Genomic DNA, 25,444 nt, shown 5'->3' on the forward strand with positions numbered 1-25,444 from the left:
ACTTTCTTGGAAACGCTTGCATTTCCAAGAAATAAACAAGCAATCAAACAATACCACACAGCAGATTAATTTCTGGCACATTAAGGGGGAATACACACATGTTTTATGAAGTGCTGCTATCAACAACCTTATATCCAAACACAGCTGTCATTTCACAAAAACCAAACTAAACAAGCTTTCTCTTCGTCCGGGATTTTATAGCTTTCCCGACCTTTGCAAACTCTTCGTTTTCGCGTTAGCTTGTCATTAAACCGTTTAGCAGCGAGGTAAAGAATATTTTAGCGTGTTTGCAGAAACAATCACAAAATGTAAAATTGCTGTTTACCTAATGTCAACTTAATGATCGCAGTAGCTGTGGAAGTATGATTTGAAAATGGATCCTAGGCATTTTATTTTAAGTGTTTTCCTTCTCCTTTAACCTGTGCTTAGCAGAACTATAAACTGAATTAGAAACATCAAATTGATTTATTACCTACTGATCGACTACATTACTCTGGGGATTTACACCCTACTGCAAGCCAACTTTTTCCACCCTGGTTCCATACCAGGTTAGCATTAAATATTAGTTGCACTATTAAGTGTCAGCCATCAGTGTGAAACTAAGCTTGAAATATGTTTTTACTCGCGTTTCAGCTGAGGTTGAGGTTTGGAGAAAATTTCTAACCTAACGTGACAGAGACATAACAAAGAAATAGGCGTATAATTAAATGTTGTTAAGTGATATCACCAACCTTTATTGAAGCAGAGGTTAGCCAACGGTGATGTGTGCTTGTAGTTATGAGTCAGAAGAATGCCATGGGCTGTTCTGTTGCTATTACTTGCTCTTGGTGTGACGTGCTATCAGCATGAGAGTGAAGTCATTTGGGCCACACCGACACTTACACACACACAGACACACAATATCCCCACTGACAGCACTGCTGTCGGCAGGATGCTGAGATTCATAACAATGCTGTTTTATGATTGAAGTTTTGTGCAGGAGTCTGAATGCTGGAATGTTTGCATGAATATAATTCGAATTAACAACCTGTCTTTCTCTCAGCTCTCCCAGGAAGAACACACAAAAATGTCAGAAAGGAGGGAGAAGAAGTCGATCTTTCTGTCCTCGTTATTGGTAAGTTTTCCTCTCCTGCCTCATATCCGCTTATTTTACCTTATATTTGATAAAATCTTCTCCCTTGCATATCTTCATACATCACTTACTCCCCCTCTCCACCCCTTATCTTTGGCTGTTTGTATTCCTCTGCTCTTCTCTTTACTTTTTTCTTCTTTTCTTCTGAAATCATAAAGCAGTAGCTTTAATTTAACTTCGTCATCTTGTTTTTGATGCTGACCCCTCAGAAACCCATATTGGTCCAGCAGTATGGCTCGCAGCCATAATAAACTCCACATTTGGCACAGGAAAAAAACAGACTTTGTGGTTTTATGTGCCAGCAGCTTGCATAACTCTTCAGCACTTGTACCAATTAGTGAACCTTGGAGTTTTTATAGAACAGATATCTTTATAATCTGTCTTACAATCTGGAGATTCTCAGCTTGTTTTGATGTTGAAACCTACTGGCAGTCTTCTGACACACACCCTCATCTTAACCTCTTTCCCAGAATGACAGACAGTATACTTCTCGGCTACTGTCATACAACATAGCACCCTTTTGATGATTATAGAAGTGATGGATACTAGCACTATATTATTTGCAGTCCCCTTACTTTCTGCTAAATTTTAATTCTATAGGCTGAGATAATTATTAGACGTTAAAGAATGCGTCATCTTGCTTTAAATGCTTTTTAAATACATCAGTTGCATTGAAAAAAATTGAAAGCCGATGTGCTTTAAACATGCATACACTTGCAAGGCCAGCAGGGGGCGACTCATCTGTTCGTCTGTGAAGGTTCTCAGTCATCCAGGTCATCGTAGTCAAAGGAGCTTGCAAAGAAAAGCTTTTCTTTGCGCACTGCAGTTGGACAATCTGTGCTGTTAGTAAAGGGAAGTAAATAGAACAGCTTACTAATGACAATAAACGAGCACTCTACTTATCCCACATTTAAAGCTCATCTTAAAGAAGCTGATGGGAAACCAGGTCTGTGACCATTTGAAACGAATTTCTCTCTGATGAGGTATTAATATCTGTTTTTGCTGAATCTCTTTTTTTATGCGACTTTCCCTGGGAAACCAGATGTAAAACAGCAGTTTTGATCAAATCTGGCATCTTTAAATCTTTAAATATTTTTGGTATCTTGATGTCGATTAGCATGTGTTGTAACTGTTAAATGAATAAAGACACAAAGAAAGACAATATCTAAATGTCTCTTGCAGAAAGTGATTGCTCTCAGTGACTCCACACTAGCTCTTAAACGAAGGATTTCAGTTTCAAACTAAACATTTTAAATCCACCAGTTTTAATTTACTCATCACTGGAAGCACTACTTAACCTGTGAACTATTGCAAGCTAATCTGGAGGATCTGGTTTGACTCACCAAATATCTGGTATGAGATAATATATGCAGTCAAATACTGAATATCTAGACACATAAACACACTCGTGGTGTAGATGTATATTTATTTAAATGGTGCCTTATCTCTGCTGACATGAGATGGTTATTAGGGAGAATACAGTGAGTGGGAGATGTTATTAAACAATAGAGAGAAGATGGAGAAACTTAGTCATGCACAGTCATGCACTCATTTACTTTCACTCCATCATTTTCTGGACTGCAAATGATTTTTAAAAGTCAGTTTGTTTGTTTGGAAAAGGACAAAGTGTGCTGGTAAAGCTATAAATACCAGCTGCTACTTATTACAGTGAGCCACAGTGACACGGCACAAAGACACATAGGCTACACCGTCACATTTTCACATTTTAGAGGATGTTATACTGACTTGCGTTCATTTCCAAATCTTAACCAATACCACAACTTTTCTTCATGCAACCCTAACCTACACCTGAAAGGTCTAAACCAGGTCTTCACCTCACACTTCAGCGATTGAGGTTAATGAGTTACTGTGCAGATATATTTATGTCTAAACAAGATGAGTAACACAACCACAAACAAATACACACACATTCAATTGATGGGATCATGCAAACTCTTGTTTGACATGAGGACAGCTAACGATGGTCTCCATCTGAGCTATTGCAGACAAAGAAGTCAACATGTTTGTTTTATTTGCTGCTTGTTTATTTCCAGTTAAAGTGAAGATGCTGATTCATGGATGTTTAACTTTATTTATAGACTCTATAAATAAAATGAAAGATGGATGTAGGCCCTATATATATCATCAGCCATTTCTTTGTGGCGAAACTGGAGTATCTGCTTTTCCAGAACTTAAACTATGATAATAAGAATTAAAAAATGATGTTTAAGGCAAATACCAATACCAATATTAGGTGATTTAAATATCTGATAGTCCAAAATATTGGATGATTAAGTAAATAAACAACTACAACAGTGTAGCTGTTTGTTTACTGATCTGTTTTTGCTTGAATAAGCTGGTTGTTGTATTTCCAAACACAACTGTTAGTATTGGGAAACTTGCAGAGTGCCCTCTGGTAGACAAACTATGCAATGTCAACACTTGTAACATAGTTGAAGAGTGTTTCTCCTGATTATGATTTATTGGAAATTACAAATTCCACTACTGATAGATCAGCAAATAAGTAATATTAGCCGTGTGATAAATCTGTTAGATTAGGCGTCGATCTGGATCTATTAAGCAGCAGTGCCTTTAATCTTTTTGCCGGTTGCAAACATGTCTTGCACAGGGAGTCTGTCAGCAGTAGTATGTATCTGTCATTTCTGTTTTCACAAGTTATTATATGTTGTTTTGTCCTTATTTCGTCTGATCTCGACTCCACTTTTCTGACTCTCTTTCTCTTCCTCCAGGTGTGTTGTGTGTTTGCTAGTGCAGAATATAACATCTGTGGACAGAATGAGTTCTTCAACCAGACCAGTAACAGCTGCCAGGCCTGCCCTCAGTGCCAGCCAGGACATGAGCCATATATGGTGAGAATGCATGCATGCACTCATACATAAAAAATGTTAATTTAAGTCGTAAAATTTTTACACTATCTGAGTACATTTTGAAATCAACTGTTGGAATCAACTGACAGCACGAGTGAAGGAAATGCAGTAGCGAATCATCATCAAACTAAGACCGTCAAAAACTGAAGAAAAAACGGACTTTTTGAATGTAGGTGTCAGTTTTGCTTAGACCACCCACAATCCATGCATTCCAACACATACGCATATATACAAATACACAGCACGCACACATAGCTGCACGGTGAAGGGTGCCTTAATTTAAATGAACAATTTCTTTATGGTTTATTGCTATCATTGACTTCAACGTGAAGGCATGCATTACAGTGAATGGCTTGCAGTAGTCACATAGTGATTTAGCCCTCGTCAGTCAGTCTGCCAACAGCCAAAGCAAACAAAGTGCAGGTAAATGCTTCAGTGGGCACCTAGGGGTGCCACACCCGCTTGAGAGAGACAGCTGCACTCAAGGGTGAACAGAATGAATTACAAGCTGTTTTCACACATGCTCTACATCTTTAAACTTTTCTCAGTATTACTGGTGGAGCTGCTTATGGGAACGCAAGTGTCCTACTTAGTCAAAGCAGAACAGTGTATGGTCTTTATCCTGCCAGGTAAATAGCACAAAGACATTGTGAGGCACCCGTTTCCAAACAGAGCTGGCAAATATCCAGAATTCCCAATAAGTCATAAGTTTGGCCTCTTGCATGCTTTGCTCAGGTAGCACCCTTGACTTCAAGCAGTAGTGAGACCAACTACATTATTGTGTGGTAAAAAAGCAATGATATTTTTTCAACATTTGTAGAATTCTTGTGCATAAACAGGAAATCTATATGCTGCATTTATTTAATATTTTGAGCAGACCCTTTATTAGAATTTACTTTTATATATATATTTGTGCGTATACATGTGTCTGTTCAGTAGAAGCTGGATTCTCTGGGCTCATTAACCTGCATGAATAATGCTTAAATCATTTGATCAAAACATAGAAAGAAAAATCCAACTTCTCCAACTACTTATCTAAAGTCGATGTCCTTTAAAGCAGCTGTGAGTCATCTATTGATTGGAATGTCGGTCATGTGATCCATGGCTCCTCTAGTCTGCAAGCGGAAGTATCCCTGGGCAAGACACTGAGCCCTGAGTTGCCCCCGGTGTTTGAATGTATAAATGTTAAGTTAAAAGCTCTTAGACAAAAAAAACACTTGTGTAGGTGTGTGTGTGTGTGTGTGAATGTGGCTTGTAAGAAAGCCTTTTGAGAGCTCAAATAAAGGAGAAAAGTGCTGTATAAGTGCAATTTAAATCTAAATTTGCATAGTAGTAAGAGTTATAAATTATATTGATATAGATACGGATTTTACGAAACAGAATGAATTTTAGAAGAACCTTTTTATCAAAAACAGAAAACATGGCACACTGTTTTGTCTCATATTTTATGCTGCTGAAAATAAAATAAATGACATAAACCCGACTAAAAAAATGAATATAAAATGTTAAAACACCCTCTAGGTATTGTTAATTAAGACTAACAGTTCAAACTGTCTTGCTTTATAAGGGCTGCGTGGATGCAACGGTGAATTTGACTGACAATGTCCTCAGGATCTGATTTGTACCGGCGCACTGAATTATGTGGCGTCACTGTTTTTCCAGCTGAATGCGACTCACCTCAAATTAGGCATGATGTTATGAACGGACAAACCACCCAATACTGCAGGTTCCCTCGGCACTCTGACTGCTCAGTGGCAGTTTTTAACCACAGCAGCCTATTAAAATTGACAAAAAAAACGCTCGGCACTCTAGACTCAGCGCTGGACGGGCAAAATTAGCAGCAGCTGGATGGATGTTGTAGTGCATTCTGTATTTAAAGAGCTTAAAAAACAAGATCACAGAAAAAGCATGAACCAAGAAACGATCAAATACTACAAGTATTTTAATGATCCCCAAAGGCAGACAAAAAACCCCACAATTACACATTTGCATGGAAGTGATCACAGTGCACTAAACCCTTTGTTACTATCTTAGTTCTCTCCTCTGGTGCTTTCCTCATTCCTGCTTTGTGTTTCCGCATGTTAACAGAAACTTAAAGCAGCTGGTGAAATCAAATGATCTTTCTCCTCTTTCTCCACCTGATGGGAAGCTCAGTCTGATAATCAAAGAGTATTGCAGCCATTTGAATGTAAACCTCGAGTAGTTTCATCAGTGACATGAAAGCCCTCTTTGCACTCTGATCCTTTAGGTGCCACAGTCTGGAACAGTCTGTCACTTGTTCTTCTGTTTCCCTGACATGTTTCATGTACATGTGTGTCTTAATCACAGTATAACCAGAAAGTTCTTGCTCAAAACAGAGACTCCAAAAAGTACATGCCCGCACACACTCGCACAGACACTATCCAAGACTCCACACAGTGCAGAGAGATATTGAAGACCTATTTCAGTGCACATCTTGTATGCAGATTTCCAGGCTAGTTAACAGCCCACCCTTACATTTCTGATTTTGGTGGAAGGGTTGGTGGGGGGAGGAAAGATTGAGGAAGTGAAGAAGTACAGAAGTTTTACATCAGATTGCATCTTGTATTGTGTATTGTGATTATGGTCCCTTGTAACCCCAGCGTTTGATGAATAATATGCACTGCAAGTCTGAGGTAATCGCCTTTATTTCTCTTCACGGTCAAGTATTATAATACAAGCATAACAATCTGAGTTTCACTCACCTCCATAACTCCTATAATAAGCAAGATTCAAAAAGGCATCAATTTGCTTTTCAAAGGAACGAGTTCTTAATCATTCTGGAGAAAATTTGAGTCACTGTAATCTTGAGTATAAATGATCCAACGAGAGCTTTAACTCAAAGCGACAAGATCCTGCCGATAACCCAGCACGGTTTTATATCAAACAATCACACCGAGACTCACGGACGTCAAAAAAAGAAGGGAGAGAATATTAGATTTCTGTAAGAGTCAGCCTGCTGTAGCCTAAAGCTAAGAGGCATAGGCTTTTTTTAATAGACAGATGAAAGTGGGAGGGAAATGAAAGATGAAAGGAGCGAAAAAGAGAAAGAGGTTGATGTGTTTTTACATGTGTGTGTTTGCGTGTGGCCTGTTTGGCCTCCTAACTGAGAGGAATTACCATGTGGAGATGGGAGGAGATGGATGCTTGAAAACATACCAGTCATCTTAAACAACACCAGTCATTGAAAAGCATGCGCAGCGAAAAATCTGATTTTCCTCTTGTCTTTTGAAAAAGTAATGTCAGATTGTCTCAGAACAGAGAAACACATCACTGTTTTATAATGTGTGTGTCCACGTCACAGTTGGAATGTCAGTGATCTGTAAATTGTATTCATTTGTTTTTTTGATTTAATAATTGATCATAAAACTGAAAACGTCTCTTTATAAAAAATGTCTTTGTGTGTGCTTCGCAGACCTGCGGTCATGGTGTGAAGGATGAAGGCTTTACCTGCGTGTTGTGCCCAAAGGGAAAATACTCCGGAGGGAAATATGAGATCTGCAAACGTCACACAGACTGTCATGCGCTTTACAGTGCCACTGTTCACATACCAGGAACTCCCGAACGCGACGCAGAGTGTGGACCCTGTTTACCTGGGTAAAGCACACTAACAAGCAGAGGCAACAGCCATTTAACACACAATGCAGGACACCTTTTAAATGGTCACACAAAGAATCATTGAACTATTAAAATATACTCAGTGTTTTTCATTGGCTTCAGTTACTTAATCAATGTTAAATGGTAAATAAGACAAATGCATGCGATGAATTTCCATGTCATTATGGTCAGCTTCACCCATCTGTTATTCACTTTGCATTATAATAATAAGGTAGTGTGTCAATAAAAAAATAGCCTTTGTAGCCTTTTAAATACGCAAATGACATGTGAACTGTCACTTTTTTCCTGGTGCGTCTTCTTACATGTCCTTGTAAATACGTGTCCCATAAGAAAAACAGGTGCTTAAGCCTTAAAACATCTGGCTCAATGTTATATTTAAAAATGACTCGAACATTTGTTTGCCTCCAGTTTTAGCTGCTTAGTTTCTAAGTTCTTTTTACCTTTTCCTGATACATTCCTGCATTTCTTGGCACACTACTGCCACCTATAGAACACTGACTGGTGTAAAACCAATGACATCACTCGAACAAATCGCCCTTTGCATGCAGACACAAGAAGAAGAAAGAATGGATCCAGGTGCTTTGTAGGACTAATTGTGATCAGAACTCCATAAAGTACATTTAAAAGCAGCCTGACATACAAAAGACATAAAAGAGTAGTCACGTGCAGTCTGAAAAAGAAAAGTACAGATCTTATGAAAATAAAATAAGCATGTGACTTTTTTAAAGAGACTTTTTTTTTTTGCTTTGTTTTGTTTTTTTCTTAACAAGGTACTTCCCAGATGACTCATTCAGTCTAATTGTACACATCGCAGCCGTATACTGCTGTCTCCTGATAAATTTACAGAGATGGATAACTTTGCTATGGATGCTAGTTAATTCTGCCAAAGAAGGATATTTATGACAACTCATCTTTAGGCAAACAGACACGGCTGATTACGTCCTGAATGGATGTTCTACTCAAGCGTCGATTTACTGTACAGCATGCATTTTTAATATGATTCGCACTCGGATGCATTATTTAGCATGTGAATAGGCTGCCGTGCTCCATTCGGTTTCATACATCCTCTCGCTTTGTATGAATACACACTAAATCTTGCACTTTTCAATTTGCACATGGCAGTTGTCTTTGCAACCCCATGCCACATAAATATTAAGTCAATAAGGGGCTTTTAAATGTTGCCAGACCTTCCTCTCCTCCCTCTTCCTTATTTGCCCTTTGCATCATCAATCATGTTGTGTCGCCGCCGATAAATTGCTTGAGTTTATTTTTTTGTTTTTTTTTTCTATTCAATCATATTTCATTGGAAACATTTTTTTGGTTACATGTGGGCAATATAGCGATATATTATATAGTAGGTAGGAAATTCATAATTAGGGGATTTTTTAAGAAACATCCCACACTATCACAAGGAGTCTAATGTTGAAATCATCTCATCCTGTCATCGGCTGGATGATGATCTGCTGTCTTCTAATTTTCAAATTTAATTTGAAAAGCACCAAATCCCAATAAGACCTGCTAAAAAATTTATAATTTGTGGTGTTTTTCCAGTATAATAATTATTATTCTGTTAATAAATAAATCAATCAATTCTTTATTGACTGTCATGTATTGAAAAAAAACTGCTCATCATAAGTGAATAAGATGCCATTTTTTTATTCTCATGAACAGTTGGACTGAGTTTGCTGTTACGGTTATATTTAAAGTCCATTACAAACATCGAATCAGATGTCTCCTTATGTGTCTGCACAGCGAAGACCTCATATATGTGTTCTATATTAAACCATTACTTAATTATCTGCAATCATGTGTATTTATTCAGATATTTCACTTGTGCCCTGAAGCACAAATGATACACTACCTTCCTCTCTTCTTTCCCCCCACAGACGCTTCATAACTTCATAAATCTGTACCAAGCCACGCTTCGTGCCCTCAAGGCATCAATTATGTACATATCCTCACAGATTCAAACTTTTAACCTTCGCTGCTTCCACATACTTTTGAATCGTGTTGAACTTATAAGTGTCTTGAAACCCGGTTGTGTCTGAAAGTCTTGCGTTTCATACATTATGTGATTTCTCTATTTAGTTTTTCTCTTGCTGCCTTTGCTAAAGACACTTTGTGTTTTCCAGGTATTACAGGTTGGGGAACAGGTCAGAAAAGCCCTATTGGATGGTTTGCCATTCCTGCCAAAACGCACCACGCAACACCAAAGAATGTAAGTTTAGCTACTTTTTTCTTAATTTTTGCTCCATTTGTTTTCACGCATTTTTTTTAAATGTTATCTCCCAACTCTAAATTTTTTCTATCCATGCATACAACAACTACAAAAGCTACCAAACATTAAAGTTTTTTTTTCCTAAATGAAAGGAAGTACAATATGACAGTGGAAAAGCAGATGTCTGCCGTAAGCCTGTGCTTCATTTAAGGAAACAATTAAAGGTCAGAGGTTATGTTGAGTTCTGCCAGACTCTCTGATGGATACAAGGAAGTTGTACGCCCACTCCCCCCCCGGATCAGTGCTTCTCTGGCTCCACAGGGCTGTTTGGCTGCTTATCAATAACATCGTTGCCTCACTGGTTATTCTGCTTACCTGACACTATATGCTATATATGTTTGTGTGTGAGTGTGTGTGTGTGCAAACTGTTGCTGCAATCACAGACATTTCTTGAGACTTGCAACACGGCGCATAAATCTTGAGCAGTCACATCTTCTTGTTTGTTTGACCGTCCTGAATTGGAGGCATAGTTGCTGTGTAGTGGATGTGTGATGTGTTGTGATATGCAAGCAGATTAATTGCTTTTTCATTGTACAATTGTCACAGAGTCTCTTGTGGGTTGTTTTCCTTTTTGCAAACTTTCAACAGTGCTAGTGTGTTTCTAATGATGAGCAGTGCTGAAGACGTTTGCAGTTCTGCTTTGCCCCCCATGTGTTCATCCAGATGTGGCAGATCAGAACATCAGCAGGATCTGAACTGCGTTTGTGACCCTGGCTGGTACATCCTGCTAAGCAAACGATATTCATTGTCCCATCATTGCTCAAAATCCCCTTTGAGTCGGAAACAATTTTTATTGTGTCATATTTAATGAGCGTGTTTTGAAAGATTGAAACCCCAAAAAGCAGCCTGGGCCTGCAGAGAAGAGGGTGTGAAGTGTGTGTGTGTGTATGTTGTGCTTGTTTCTGTGTGTAAGGATAAGCACTTGATTTTCAACAGCAACCTAATTGTCTCTCCCAGGCATGGAAATGAGTGATTGAGTGATGTTGTAAAGCAATGCAAATAAGATAAGATAAAGTGATGTGAATACTACAAAGAAATGGCAAATATAGCAAGTATTAAATCTCATTTAAAACCCTTTTCATTTAAACATTTTGCATTTCTCCTCATTTTGAAGACTGGAAAATACCTTTCGTTAGATAGGGGGATTGATAAACTCCTGTAGCTCAGCTTTTTATAGTATGGATGACTGTAAAAGGGTTACCAACTGCGTATTTCCTAAACCTTCCTACTTGTTATGCTTCAGCCAAGGTGGATCTAAGTTTTGATGTTGTGGCTTCTCTTTCAGCAATATTATGCAAAAAAATACCGGCTCGGCTTTATTAAACTCAGAGAAGCTGAAGCATGGCCAAAGGAAGAACCCATTAAATGTTGGTGCCGATCCAGATCATTCTTTTATATTTCAAGACAAGGCACTGGCCTCCAAATGCCCTTCTACTTTAAAGATTTTAACCATAACTCTAAGATATGTTTGGGATACCAAATCAGTTTAAAAAGCAAATAAATCAAGTCTTTAACAAACCTGACATGAATGTAAATCATGCAGTGTGGCTTCCTGGAGTTAGGTTGGTTAGACTGGATGAATTTTTCCCTACATTTTAAATCATGCACAATTTAATTACATCCCTTTGAATGAGGTCTTCAAAAATAATGTGCCCCCAACAGTAAATACGAAAGCTGGGAGTTCTCTTTGCTTAAGGTGAAGGCAGGCTGACACTTGCCATGTAATCTGTAAATTACCCTGGCTCCTGCCTCGCTCTGTGTGTGCGATAATTAAAACTTTGGCGGGTATGAGAAAAAAAAGAAAAAAGAAAAAAAAAAGATGATTAGCATGTTTGTGCTTGCGCTGATGCTACCCTTTGGCAGGCTGCTGATGAGTCTGTAGACGTTGCTCAATTTCTTCGGTCACCTTTTGATTTCTGTGTGCCGTTTCTCAAGTGAGCATAAATGCACTAAAAATAAAAAGATGGCATTTCCAGTATCAACAGGGATCATAATGTTAATCTTTTTTGCCAACTCTGCTGTAAGAGGTGTCACCTCACACACTGCTGGGTAATTCTGCTCTTCTTAGTTTGTTGGGACCTAAGCAGTCAGATCGCCCAGCGAAATTATCAGTTTTTCAGCCTGGGTTCAGACTCCGAGACATGATTAAGAGATTAAACCACAAGACGCTAAAGAGAATTCCAGATCAGGTTCATATCCTTATCCAGAGAGTCTAAACAGATACCTTACGATAATAACTTCAACCACAGGACACTGCAATCTGCGTGTGTGCATGTGTCTGTGTTTGTGTATGTGTGTGTTGATATGAGGCTCTGAGACCATGGGAAGTGGCAAGCCAAATGCCAACAAGGTCTATAGTATATCAGCTCGGTGAAAGGAAAGACTGATTAAAAGAGTTGATTTATGAGCTGCCATGAGTTTACGGCTCCATTAGGAAAGAGGAAAAGCAGCTGATGAATAATCCAGAAAGAGTCACAGTGAGAGGAGGCGAAAAGAGCAGGACAGATAGGAAACAGAGGGAAATCTGGACAGAGAGTTACTGCTTTGTGTCCACCCTGCCCAATGTAACAGTTTGTTTACTGCAGCGGGAGAAGGTCTGAAAGAAATAAAGTTTTACTGCTCCTAGCGCAGATGATTTTCTTTTGTGAAATGTTAGAGTTTGGAGAATGATCCAGTGCATTGCTTTTGAGGTCAATAAAATGCAAGGCCAAAGCTAACACACTGCCAGTAGTGAATGATGGGATGCAAACTTTGCCAATAACCAATGTCCATACCATGAAGCATCTGGGGTACCTCCCTTTTTGGAGAAATCTGAAACATTTACTCATTTATGGGGATGCAGGCCTCACCAGTCACCATTTCTTTGCTTGATCCTCAATATTTAAATAGGAAGTTTAAATATTAAATTATTAATTAAGTTATTTCAACTTAGCATAAAGCCTGAAGACAGACATTAGGTAACAAAAGCCACCCACAAATGGTGAAAGGATTCTAATACACCTAAAGTCTAAAGTGCCTTTAGGTGACTAATGTGATTTGTTGTTTTTATCTAAATAAAAATGAATTGAATTTGTTTAGTTTTCACTGAATACTTGAAGTAATGTGATTTCCGGGTCACGTGTGTTGAAATGCGTGGCGATGGACGTGAACTCCAAATTATCCATAAACGAGAATGTGTGTGTTATAGCCGCAGTTAACGAAGTAGACTGAATTACGACACTCAGCCTGTCTCTGTGTGTGTTTGTGTTTGTTTCCCAGGCATGCAAACCAACAAACCGAAAGAAAAAACAATATTTCACAGTGGTAGCACAACTGTGTTCCCTTCTGTAATTAAAGGTATACACAAATACACACAAACGCAAATATCATCCTCTGTCTCATCAGTCATCCATTCTTTCTCTTTCTCTCTCTCGTTTCTCACAACACATAACTTTACATCATTGCCTCCATCTTTCAGATTCCCACGGACAGGGTCACCTGGCAACAGCTCTCATTATCGCCATGTCGACCATTTTCATCATGGCCATCGCCATTGTTCTCATCATCATGTTTTACATCCTGAAGGCCAAACCGAATGGCCAGGGTGAGACGAATAAACAAACACGCGCGCAAAATCTCATCTGAAAAGTAGATGTTTGCGTTTTTTGTGATATTTATAATGAGCGCGTGTGTTTTTTGGCAGCGTGCTGCTCCGGACAGGTTGTGAAAGCAGTGGAGGCTCAGACCAACAAACAGGAAGACAAGAAAGACGTCCCTGGTGAGACAGGCTGCGCACACTCTACAATTAATGACACGAACACTGTTATTATTGTTTGAGATGTTTTTTTTCCACTCTCATAATTGGTAGTAAAAAACAATTAATTTGTTTACATGTGTGCTAGTATCCCGCTTATGACCCTTATAATGGTTTTGATTATACATTGCGATGTTTATGGGAAATATGAGTAATATACTTGCATAAACAATTGTAACATTTTCCACATTTTTGGCCATGTGTAAAGATGCAGACACACTTTTGACCCCATCTTGCGTATCCTCTCTCGCTCTCTCTTTCTTTCTTTGTTTTAATTGGATAATGGCTTGGATTGAAAACAAGTCAAACAAGTTGACATTTTAAGGCAGAAAAATACAAATACAATACATGTGTTCAATACATGTTTTTAATAACTAGGATACTAGGAAGCCAGTGAGGAACTCTCCACTTCAAGCATATGTGCCACAAATTTGGCTTTCAACTCTAAGGCCACATAAAGTTGGTGCTTTTTTCCCCCCTTTTCTTTTTGTTCTTAAAACCAACGTCAGCTGTGCTTAAGAAGAAAAGTAGCTGCAGTTACCGGCATCATTCAGAGTACTTAGTTAATATAGACGCAATTATAAGCTAATATACCACAAGATATTTCTTCCACAATCTATTACAAGAGGATAGTTCCCTGTCCTGAAGGGTAGAAACAAAATAACTACGAGCATACATTTACTTTGGGACATTAGGGGTTGTTTATGCGCCGACCATCTGTTTTTCTTCTCTAACTTTCTCATTGTTTTCATATCTGTAAAAGTAAACAGGCCGACAGTCACTAACTGATCATTACCATGTTTCCATAAACTCCCCTCACATGTTGCACATTTTCAAAAGCTTAGCCCACAAAATATATACTCGATAAAGTTAAATCAAACTTAAAAAGCGCGCTTCAAATAGCACAAAGACACACAAATGTACATGATTAGAGAAACAAGAGCAACTCTAATTAGCATTTTTTCCACTCTTAGCTTTAAAGACTATAAGATGACTCAAAAAATAGTTGCGATGACACGAATGCGTTCAGCAGTCAGCGGAAGTATGAATAGAAACCACGCGGCAGCACTAAATCCTGCAGAAAAAAACCCTTACAAACCTTAATTCAGGTAAATGAGTGACTGGCTTTGTCAAACCAAACACCGAATGTTATCTTTGGACAAGGTGTCCACACATGTATTACCCAAAGCTTTATTGAAGCGCTCTGGGCTCAGCTGATAATGATTTTTCTTTTTGATTGAAGTTAGACATTGCAGTCTGCTCTGCAACCATTACATACTGAAGAAGAAAAAAAAGTGTTTCCTTGTATTTGAAGAGCGCTTGGAGCAGCTTCCACATGTGAATTATAGGACACATGTTAAAATCTGTCCTGCAACCAGTGCAGTGCTGATCATGTGTCATCAAACAAACTGTATCATCTCATCAGATCTAATAGAATCCTGTATAAATGTTAATACTCTGCTGTATTTATGTGCACACATACAATTTGGAGCGTTATGTTTTCAAATGCAGCTGTGTGCTTTTACACTTTATGTGTGTGTGTGTGTGTGTAGGCTGATAGACGTGCAGCGTGATGAATACATCATGGTGGAATGCAAAAGCTTCTAGAGACGAAGTCATACGTTGCTTTAGGCGCCGTTTTTCATGACAATGATGCTCTGTTCGATTTCAATCCCAGACTGGCTGAATAACCACTTACATGTGGTGTAAATGAGAACACACACACACTCACACAGTTACTGTATCACTGGCCACAGACACATTAAAACTTAAGACGTGATAGGTTAAAAAAGAAAAAAAAAGTGGTTAGAGAGTCATTAAAGCTAAATGTCTTCATTGTTAGTTAATTTTGGGTTATCGTAATTGGCTGGGTCAGTGCGAGTCTGTGAATGCACTCTGGATGACTGGTGTGTGTATTTGGGAGACAAGCCCATTGCTTGGAGCTCTACCGGTGCTATCTGCCACTCATGTAGACACTGACTTAATAAGGCTCCAAGATGAAAGACACAGGCGCTTTATTTCACACACACCCTTACACACACACACACACACACACACACACACACACACACACACACACACACACACACACACACACACACACACACACACACACACACACACACACACAGGGCTTGTTCCACTTTGGTATTCACTCATTATGCTGTCTATCCCTATCAGTGTCCATGATGTAAGTGTAATTTAATATAATATCCGCTGTAATCATTTTTATGTATTACTCCAAGTGCAGTTCCGTTTTAAGGAAAAAAAGCTTTTAGCCTCAGGAACCCATGTTCATATTTATATTCTAATTGATGCCAATGTGGATTAAAAATTGCTCGTTTGATGCAGTCAAAAAAAGCTGACAAAAGTGGATTGGTGCGCTTTTCTTTTTAGTTTGGGGCTTGTGGATCACTTGTGTGTTCGTAACGAATTTTTGTCGATGATATTTTTGGGTTTGTTTGGTGAATAATGTGTCTCGACACCATGTACTGTAGCACACTTGATGTCTTATGGTCACTGAGGTTTTCTGTGTGTCTCTTGGTTTTCTTATTCTGAAAACACCAGTAATCCTGTGCGCTCTCTCTTTTGTTGTCGCAGACAATGTGGTGATATTCTCAGAGAAAGACGAGTTCGACAAACTGAAAGCTCCTCCTCAGAAGACTGTGAAAAGGTGAGAGAAGAGTCTGACTCACTGGCCTACTTCAGCCTGAGTGCACAAATAGGTTCAGACAAAATGAAAAGCTTCTCTGTGATTGCTGGTAAAAAAAAATCCAGGCAGCTTAAAGTTTTAGGCAGCAAAAAACTGAAAGCGTGATCCGGTAAGAACTGACATGCAGCTTGTTATGAGCTCAGCTACACTGGGTCTGCAAAAGATGAAGGGTTCCACACACACGTGCATGATTTTAGGGATTTAGATCAAGGCGATAAACAAAAGACTTTATTTTATCCAGTGAGATCTTTATAACCAAGGCTATAATAGAAAATCTGTTACAGTACAATCAATCAATCACATGGCAGCAACTAAATGGATTTAGGGATTTAGACATGGTCAAGACAAGCTGTTGATGTTCAAACTGAGCATCAGAACGGGGAAGAAAGGTCATTTAAGTGACTTTGAAGGTGGCGTGGCTGTTGATGCTAGATGGATTAGTGTGAGTAGTTCAGAAATTGCTCATCTACTTGGATTTTCCTACACAAGCATCTCTAGATTTTTGCAGAGAATGGTCTGAAAAAGAAAAATATTCAGTGAGTGGCATCTCTCTGGCTGAAAATGAGTTTTTGATGCCAGAGAGGAAAATCGCCTGACTGCTTCGAGCTGACAGGAAGGCAACGGTAACTCAAATAACTACTTGTTAAAACCAAAGTATGCAGAAGAGCATCTGTGAATCCACATGTCAAGTCTTGAAGCAGAGGAATTACAGCAGCAGAAGTACCATGGTGTACCTATATCCTGATGGCTGCTAGAAGCGCGGTAACATATCACAAATAGTCTCAAACTTGTGTTAAACATGACAATGAGTTCACTGCACTCAGATCATCTCTAAAGTCACCAGATCTCAATCCAATAGAGCATCCTTGGGATGTGGTCGAACACGAGATTCATATCACGGACTGAAAAAAGCTGAAAATTTGCAGCAACTGCATGCTGGCCTGTCAAGATGGGCCGAAGTCTCTGAATGTTTCAAACAGCTTGTTGAATCTATGCAAAGTATTAAAGCAGTTCTGAAGGCAGAAGAGGGTCCAATCCGGTACTAGCAACATGAAACTAAGAAAGTTGGCAGCGATAGTATTTTAAATACATTATTAATTACAATAATGATTAGACAAATGAGTTTAAATGGATCTGCTGAATGTTTATTGACTTTTTTTACTGTATGAAATTTCTATAAAACAGCAAAAAGGGTCTTGTAATTTTATTATACTGAGGTTATAGAAGCCAAACATATCCAGTGGACATAAGCAGAAAAATGATCACATTTAGGAAAATAAGTTCAAAAAAGGAATAATAAGGTATGAAAGAATAACTGCCAACCCATTTACTCCTAAATTGTAAATGAACAAACTTGTGTGTGGTCTTCAAACCAAAATACTTTTATCTTCCAAGCGTAACACTATCCATAGATGAAATGTGCAAATGTTGGTGACTTCAGGATAACTGTGCTAAATGTATCGCTAATAATGTATATGTCCACTCACTGTTAGGCACACCCACTGTGACTTTCTTAACCACACGAAGTAGAATTACTTTTTTACTTTCATAAATTTTTACTTTATGGCAAATGCAGATTCATTAGATTTCACATGTGTACCCAATGAAGAGGCGACACTCTCTGAATGTGCGTTATATGTTTGTGTATACTAATGTGTGCGTTTGCATTTGTATTTGGTGCCGTAGACTCAACAAAGAGAATCTTTAATCAGTATTCTGGAACGTGCCCATAATTAAGCGACCACAAAACAAGTCACTGCAGTTTTGTCCTGTATATACATACACATATGTGTAGTGTTCAAAACACATTCATTTTGGGTTTTTCTTTGTCTTTTTTTTTAATTTAGTAGAAAGCCATTATGTGGCTTTGGAGAAGGCAAAGGAGGTGGGTTTGGAGGGGGATGTGAGGGCTACAGATGAGCCCTGAAGTCTGGCAAATACTGAGAGACAAACAGAGAGGGTAGTTGTCAAGCGGGATAGGGGTATTTATTCCAGGCCTCATCTTAAACCACCACCAGGTAAAAGCATGTCCTGGCAGACAACAAAAGAACGACAGTTTTCTTACCTTCCTCTTTCACCTACATCTTGTTCCGCATGTGAGGACAGTGCTGCTGGTGGCTAATGTGCATAAAGCATACAGTACTGCACGCAAAGTTACAATGAAGCACTGTGTTCAGATGTTACAGTGCTCGTAGTCAGCACGCTTAGATTGATAATACTGAGATGGGTGTAAATTAGAGAATAAAAGAGCCACACATATGCACACACACACTCCACAGCATAAATAGTGTGGTACAGCAGCATGCCAGAGGATGTGCTAACTCACTGCATTAGCTGCCAGAGTGGGTGTAAGATGTCTGGGAAACAATGCCATGTTGTGTGTGTGTGTGTTTAGAAGATGAGTCCAGGACATCGAAACAATGGCATTCTGTAAGCATCTCTGTCAAAAAAAAGCGCTTTTGCGAGAAAATCCAGAGCAGAGAGAGAAAGAGGGAGAGGAGCGGTATTAAAATGATATTACATAGTATCATATTTTAAAATGCCCTGCTTATTTCAGTCAATCACAGGAACTGCTTAGAAACATCAGCAACAAAACAGCATTCTTCTCTGATTCCTGCTACGTTTGCAAAGACAAAAGTCATTCTTTGGGTGTTAGTTGTCACCATTTGCATGTTAATGTAATAGTGTTACAGCAGGCAGGGCAGAATTGCTCTGACTGCAACAAAAGAGTGGCTTTTTATGCGTGAAAAGCAGCGTTCAAGTGTAAACGTGCAGTCGCCAGTTTACTTGGCATACCCAGCTACAGCTAGGGCAGCTCAGTACATTTACCTTATCTTATTTATTATGTCATTAAATAAAAAGAACAGCAGCTTGCTATAGAGCAATTTGGCGGGATGAGGCAGAGTAGGTGAAATTAAGTTGAATAAATGTGATTTTTTTTTTAGGGAAAATTCAAAACAAATAGCTGATTTTCCATTTATTAAATAAAAATGTTTTATGATTACTGATCGCTAAAAACACTGCATGGTGGTGAGGCAGTGAACTTTCCTTCACCTCTGAAGTAAGGCATGCCAGAAAAAGTCATAGAGACTAGAAATTGAGAAATAGAACTGCCCGCAGGTAAATAAATCCACCAATCACTGTCTCTGAAGTTCACAGAAATAACTAATCCTCACCAGGAACTAGTGAGGTGGGTTAACCCTTTAAACTTTGTACACCTTAAGCAAACTGCATTTGTGTTTATTATTAAGGCATTGAGGTGTTGGTGGACACCTCTGTAGCTTAGAGGTGCCCGCTTCTAATCCACTGAGGACTGCTGACTGTGGTCTTGCGACTGCATACCATATACTCACATTTTAAATACCTGCAAATATGAGTATCATCGACCTATGTATGCATACTTACGTATGTGTTTATATTTGCAGTGAAAATGATGCATCTTCAGAAAATGAGCAGCTGTTGAGCCGCAGCATCGACAGCGACGAGGAGGCGGGAACAGAAAAGCAGGGCTCGGCAGAGACCACTAACCTCGACCCTAACCTGTGCCTGGTCAACCTAGGCAACAAACCCGACCTCTGCCTGCTCTCCCTGGGGCTCTTGGACCGTGGCCGCGTATGCAATGGCACCCCAGGCATCGCAGCCAGTCAGACTAACATCCCGAGTCCCAACCACATGAACAATGTCAACCGCATCGCAAGCAGCAACCACATCAGCAGTGTGAATGGGATCAACAACAACAATAAAACCCCAGGGGTAGGAAGACGAGGCCTTTATAGTGGAGAAAAAAAATCTGATTATGAACAGATTCTCAGTTAAGTATCATCTTGGGATAACGGGGTTTTTTTTTCTAATTCACAGATGCTACAGAGTCGGAGGAAAAAGATTCTAGATCTGTATGCCAGAGCCTGCAATGCGACTGAGGGTAAATCTGTCACTTAGAGGAAAATATCCTCTGTAACAAGTTTTATCATCAACAACATGTGGGATGGTTTCACAGTTTTCTGGTGACAACCTGTGACCCTCGAACTCTACTCCATAAAATAAAGCTAAATAACAAAAAAATAATTCAATATTAATTTATATATATGAGTTTTTTGTGCCATACTTTCTGTATTTTTTTTGCAATTTATTGCTTAAAAATTAATTGTGCAATTTATCAGATATTTGAGAGGAAATAAATATCACACTGATTATGTAAAAGTCTCAAAAACTCATAAAAACCGATATGATAAAATAGGTTTTAAGGGGTTAATGGCATCTACAGGTCCACTGAACATTTGAATGAAAGTTTTGAAACAAGCTTATTTGTCTCTACCCAGGCCTCAGCCCCACAGAGCTTCCCTTTGACTGCCTGGAGAAGGCCAGCCGCATGCTGAGCTCCTCCTACAGCAGCGACGCCGCCGTGGTGAAGACTTGGAGGCACCTGGCTGAGAGTTTTGGACTGAAGCGCGACGAGATCGGCGGCATGAGCGACGGCCTGCAGCTCTTCGAGAGAGTTAGCACGGCGGGCTACAGCATCCCCGACCTACTTACTCGCCTGGTGCAGATCGAAAGGCTGGATGCCGTGGAGTCGCTCTGTGCAGATGTGCTGGGCAGTAGCGAGGGGGCAGCAGTGGCTGGACGGCAGGGAATTGGCAGTTTTCACAGCCAGTTAGTGTGTCCTTCTCCCTGCCCATCTCCATCCCATCGCTGCGCCAGTGTTTAAATAAGAAGTGAAGCAGAAACATAAGAGACTTAGAGACTTGATTGCCTTACAGTACACATGTATGTACGGACATTTACTGCTCTGACAAGGAGGAAAGCACATTTAAATACACACGTTACCCCATTAGATGAAGAATGTCGATGGACTTTAGTGTCCACAATCCTTTTTTTCTTTTATGTATAAAAGCTAATAGTTTGAAAAACACTTTCTCTCTTTCAAAGTGTTTGAAAGAGAGAGCAAAATCAAAGGCCTCAGATTCACATTAACCTCAAGTTTGCCATTTCAAATAATTTCTCTTTTGCAAGAATATAAGAATCAGAATTAGCTCCCATTTTGATAGATTCTTGACTTTCATAAATGCAACACTTTAGTAAAAAATCATGTGGAAAGCCTGTGCGCTGGATGCACAGTTCTTTTTTTTCCTAAACATTTTTTTTAAGAAATCACCAGGAAAAGATGAAATGGCATGCTAATGGAAAGTCACTGGAAAGTGGCAGACTGAGGATGCCTTCCTACTGGCTCACTCACTTAAGTTTCTCACCAAAGCCTTGCCGCAGTGACATAACCAGACGTTTGCATCCATATACAGAAAGCGATCTGGTGTGACCGCAGCATGAGCGAACATTCATAACTCAGTCATGTCTTAAAACAGGAAAAACGGCTGATTAGAGCAGTCATTGTGTCTGAGTGGAAAACATCCTTCAGCTCAGCTCGGCTTACATTTGGTAAACCTGCTTGCGAACTCTGGAAGTTTGTGGACGCCCTGGCGTCTCTCCCTAAACCGTGGAGTCACCAGCAAACACACAACAGTGTGCTAGAGTGGATTGTGATATTTTTATTCTGGAGGATCAGTTTTGGGTTGACTTTGCACTCTTGTTTACTTTAAAACACCGACCGGATTTATTCATTGATTAACATATGTGTGGTAAATGTGGAAACACTGATCACAAGCAGATGTTGTGTATGGAAAAGTTCAACCAAGCACCTCACAAAAAAAAAGAAAACCCCCAAAACACATGGACTCGTTTTAGGTGGTGTGTTCAGTGTTTCAGCTTTAATCCCATACACTGAATGAACACTACTCCGCTGCCTGTACTCCATCTAAGCACGTGCGTCCGCAGTCCACCGCCTACAAGTTTAACACACATCTCTCACATACTCTCTTACTTCACGTACTTCCTTAGCAATGACCCATTCTCTGACCCCCCTCCACCTCAAATATTCGCCCTCTTCCATCTTATACCCCAATACTGTGGTCTAGTGCTGCCGCCAGCCCTAATTATTTGGCGTGTGGCTCCCCATGCCCCTAATAGGCTGAAGTGTTGCGGTTTACAGAGCGGGTGTAAAGTGCCTGTGATTTCCAGCACCTAATTAAGCATTTAGGGCCACTTAACCACTGAAAGCCCAGTGGAAAAGCTATAAAATCACTGCATTAAAAAGAGCAGTGCCAGGCCAGAGGAATGACTAAATGCCTCCGGGGTTGCTGCGCTGTCAACGGTGAGACGGTGCAGTCGGTTGCGGTGGAGGTAGCACTACAGTTGTGTCCTATAACGTCTGGTCTTATTCAGCTCTTGTGGTTAGCTCAGTCATGCTCACACACAGGATTATAGCTCGCCTCTCCCCGATGGGACCAATATAGCAAACAAGATCAGCATGCAGTTGTGTGAGTTCTGGAAAGCAGCTGAAGCCACTTAGGTGCTGTACGTACAGTAAATAAACTGTGGGTCTGTTAAGCATCTGATTGAACCTTTTTAAAGACCTGCATTTTAATGATCCCCTGAAGTCCATTATAAGTGATGTTAACAGTTAACATGCTGTAGGTTGACTCTGCTGCTTCCTGCAGAATTTAAGCTTCCAAACTTAACCACGCAGTGCCGAAACTGGCTTTGATCTCATTTCTCGGGAATGGAGCGGATCTTCATCTGATACCTGATGTTGTCTGGGTAATCTGCCATGACTGATAAGCACAGACTTTTTTCTTTCCTAAAGCTCGTTGTTCCCATTTTACATGCCAACCTGGAGCTGGACTCCATTATTTTAAATTTATTTACATTTATGCTTATCAAGTATGACTCCAGAATCTGCTTGTTCTTGATTTAAAGCTTACAATTAAATGTACTGCTTTATTAGAGCTTGACTGTCATCATCAAATCCACTTCAGTTCACAAATATTCTTTTTGAATTGTAATATGCTGTTGATAGATTTTTAAAAAGAAAAAAAAAATAGTGAGTCAGTGGACTGAAGTGCAGCCTGTTTTAAGACAAATTTTGTATGACATGTAATATGCTGACATAATAACAAGCAGAAGCCAAACATGAATTACTTACCTCAGTAGCACATGCAGTATAGTAGAGCATGTAAAAACACACAAACTCTTTTACAGAACCAAAGTGTCGCTGTATATATAACTTATTATTGTACATAAACTATATCTTATTAAAGATGTATGGCTGAAATGGCATGGTATTTTAATCTGTTTGTGTATTTATTGGTTTGTCCTTATGCAGCGTTCAGAAATCAGGAGAATGAAACCAGATTTGAAGGTAGATGGTTATTTATAACCGAGCTATAGGGCGCAGTATACTTGTGATCACAGTATATGTTGGATGAATGTGTATTTTGTGCTTTTGCCTGGTATGTTGGACCCTTCATAGACTAGCAGCCTGTCCAGGGGTGTAAAACCACATCTTGTCCTGTGGCAGCTTAGAGACTCTCTTCAGTATAAAACGAGAGAAATCATCACAGAGATCGTCTTTACCCATTTTTTTCCCTTAGGATGACATTACCCCAATCTGCAGGGCACAAGGTGGCACTGAGCAGCTGGATGGGAGCTGAAAATTATCCATTCATCTGTTCTCCTTCGCTTATCCTTAAATTATATGATACACATATCCCATGTATTAATTTTAGTCACCAGAGCTTAGCTCACATGAACCCTTTTTTGACCAGCCTGTCAGGGAGCTCTCACTAGAACCATCTTCAAAAGGGGAATGGCTTTTGTGAGCATGAAGTTCCAATGAACTTCTAAAATCTATACAAAGGTGCATTGAAGATGATCTGCTCTGTGAGAGAACGCTTTACTAAGGGACTTTACATTGATATTTCTTTTAATATATCACCTATACAGATGTGGCACAGGAGTAAGAAAATACAAATAAAGTATTCAGTTTGGATTCTAACTTATCATTATTACTTTATAATCTACAATAGTCAATACACAGACTGAGCATACATAAAAAGAGTACCATATGTGTCATGAATCATGTCAGAAATGAATGACATATAGGGTGGTAAATAACCCATAAATTTCTTCATCACAGATGGCTGTTAGTCAGCCGTTACTGCTGACACTGACAGGGTTGGTTAATGGCTTGAAAACACCAAATGGAAAATCACTAATCGCAGCATTTTCCACTTCATTCAACATTAAATTAAAGGTCATTAAATGTGACATATTAACTAGACGGTTAGACAAATGAAAGATGATTTTATTGGGAAAAGACCTTAGGACAAGACAACACAATGAGTTCGACTCATTATATCTCTCCCTCAAATGTTTGATCTTTCCCACTTGCTTTCTACTGCTAACCAAAGTACTGTTTTCTTTATCGGGATAATTACTTCTTATTATCATGCCGCACTACAAGGTATTTCTTTTAATCACTAGTTCTTACCAAAGTATGAAGAATACAAACTCTTGTGATCTTTGCATTTGCGTCATCCTTCCAGTTTGAGAACATTTAGATAATGTAACCTGACCTGCAAAAACACAGATCTAAGTATAGATGATACCTGCAAGAACGATTCTCTATCCACGTGGCATTATCCTCTGCAGTGGCAGTCATCACCTCTGCACACATTTCTGTTATCAGGCTTTTGCTTAGTGTGGGTGTGTGCCAGAATTTGAATAGACCTCAGTCTAACAATAAAGTGTGTGTGTGTGTGTGTGTGTGTGTGTGTGTGTGTGTGTGTGTGTGTGTGTGTGTGTGCTGGAATGGGATCTTAAGGCTGGTTGAAAGACAAAAAAAACCAAAACAAAACAAAACAAAACAAAAAAAAAAACTCTGGCTGGCAGTGGAAACAAGCCGATGCTGCTTTGGGGCATCGGGGATGCATTGAGGTCTCTCTCTCATCTAGTCTCAAATACTCAAAATTGACCACAAATAGTCCTTCCCACTAAATATGCCTTCCAGTCCTCACACATACACACAGTAGGTACACATGGGTAGTAGTGAGGAGGGGTGTGTTTGTCTTCAGGGGCTGTTACTGCATCTAAAGCACTTGGCATGGCTTACTTT

The 25,444-nt window shown here is 39.4% G+C and overlaps 1 protein-coding gene across 1 annotated transcript in view; it reads left to right on the top strand.

Annotated features, from left to right (window-relative positions):
- edar (ectodysplasin A receptor) overlaps positions 1–23,612 on the top strand; it is a 42,371-nt gene extending 18,759 nt beyond the window's left edge. Inside the window, exons 5-15 of the mRNA XM_080290628.1 lie at positions 1,043–1,114; positions 3,883–4,002; positions 7,454–7,635; positions 9,789–9,874; positions 13,193–13,270; positions 13,392–13,517; positions 13,617–13,691; positions 16,329–16,401; positions 19,866–20,193; positions 20,299–20,362; positions 20,760–23,612. Of these exons, the coding sequence (XP_080146754.1) occupies positions 1,043–1,114; positions 3,883–4,002; positions 7,454–7,635; positions 9,789–9,874; positions 13,193–13,270; positions 13,392–13,517; positions 13,617–13,691; positions 16,329–16,401; positions 19,866–20,193; positions 20,299–20,362; positions 20,760–21,145 (1,590 nt within the window). The 3' untranslated portion in view covers positions 21,146–23,612. The remainder of the gene's footprint in view (positions 1–1,042; positions 1,115–3,882; positions 4,003–7,453; positions 7,636–9,788; positions 9,875–13,192; positions 13,271–13,391; positions 13,518–13,616; positions 13,692–16,328; positions 16,402–19,865; positions 20,194–20,298; positions 20,363–20,759) is intronic.
- Positions 23,613–25,444: the final 1,832 nt, after the last annotated feature.

Source organism: Astatotilapia calliptera, chromosome 16, assembly GCF_964374335.1.
Source record: "Astatotilapia calliptera chromosome 16, fAstCal68.1, whole genome shotgun sequence".
Lineage (NCBI taxonomy): Eukaryota > Metazoa > Chordata > Actinopteri > Cichliformes > Cichlidae > Astatotilapia > Astatotilapia calliptera.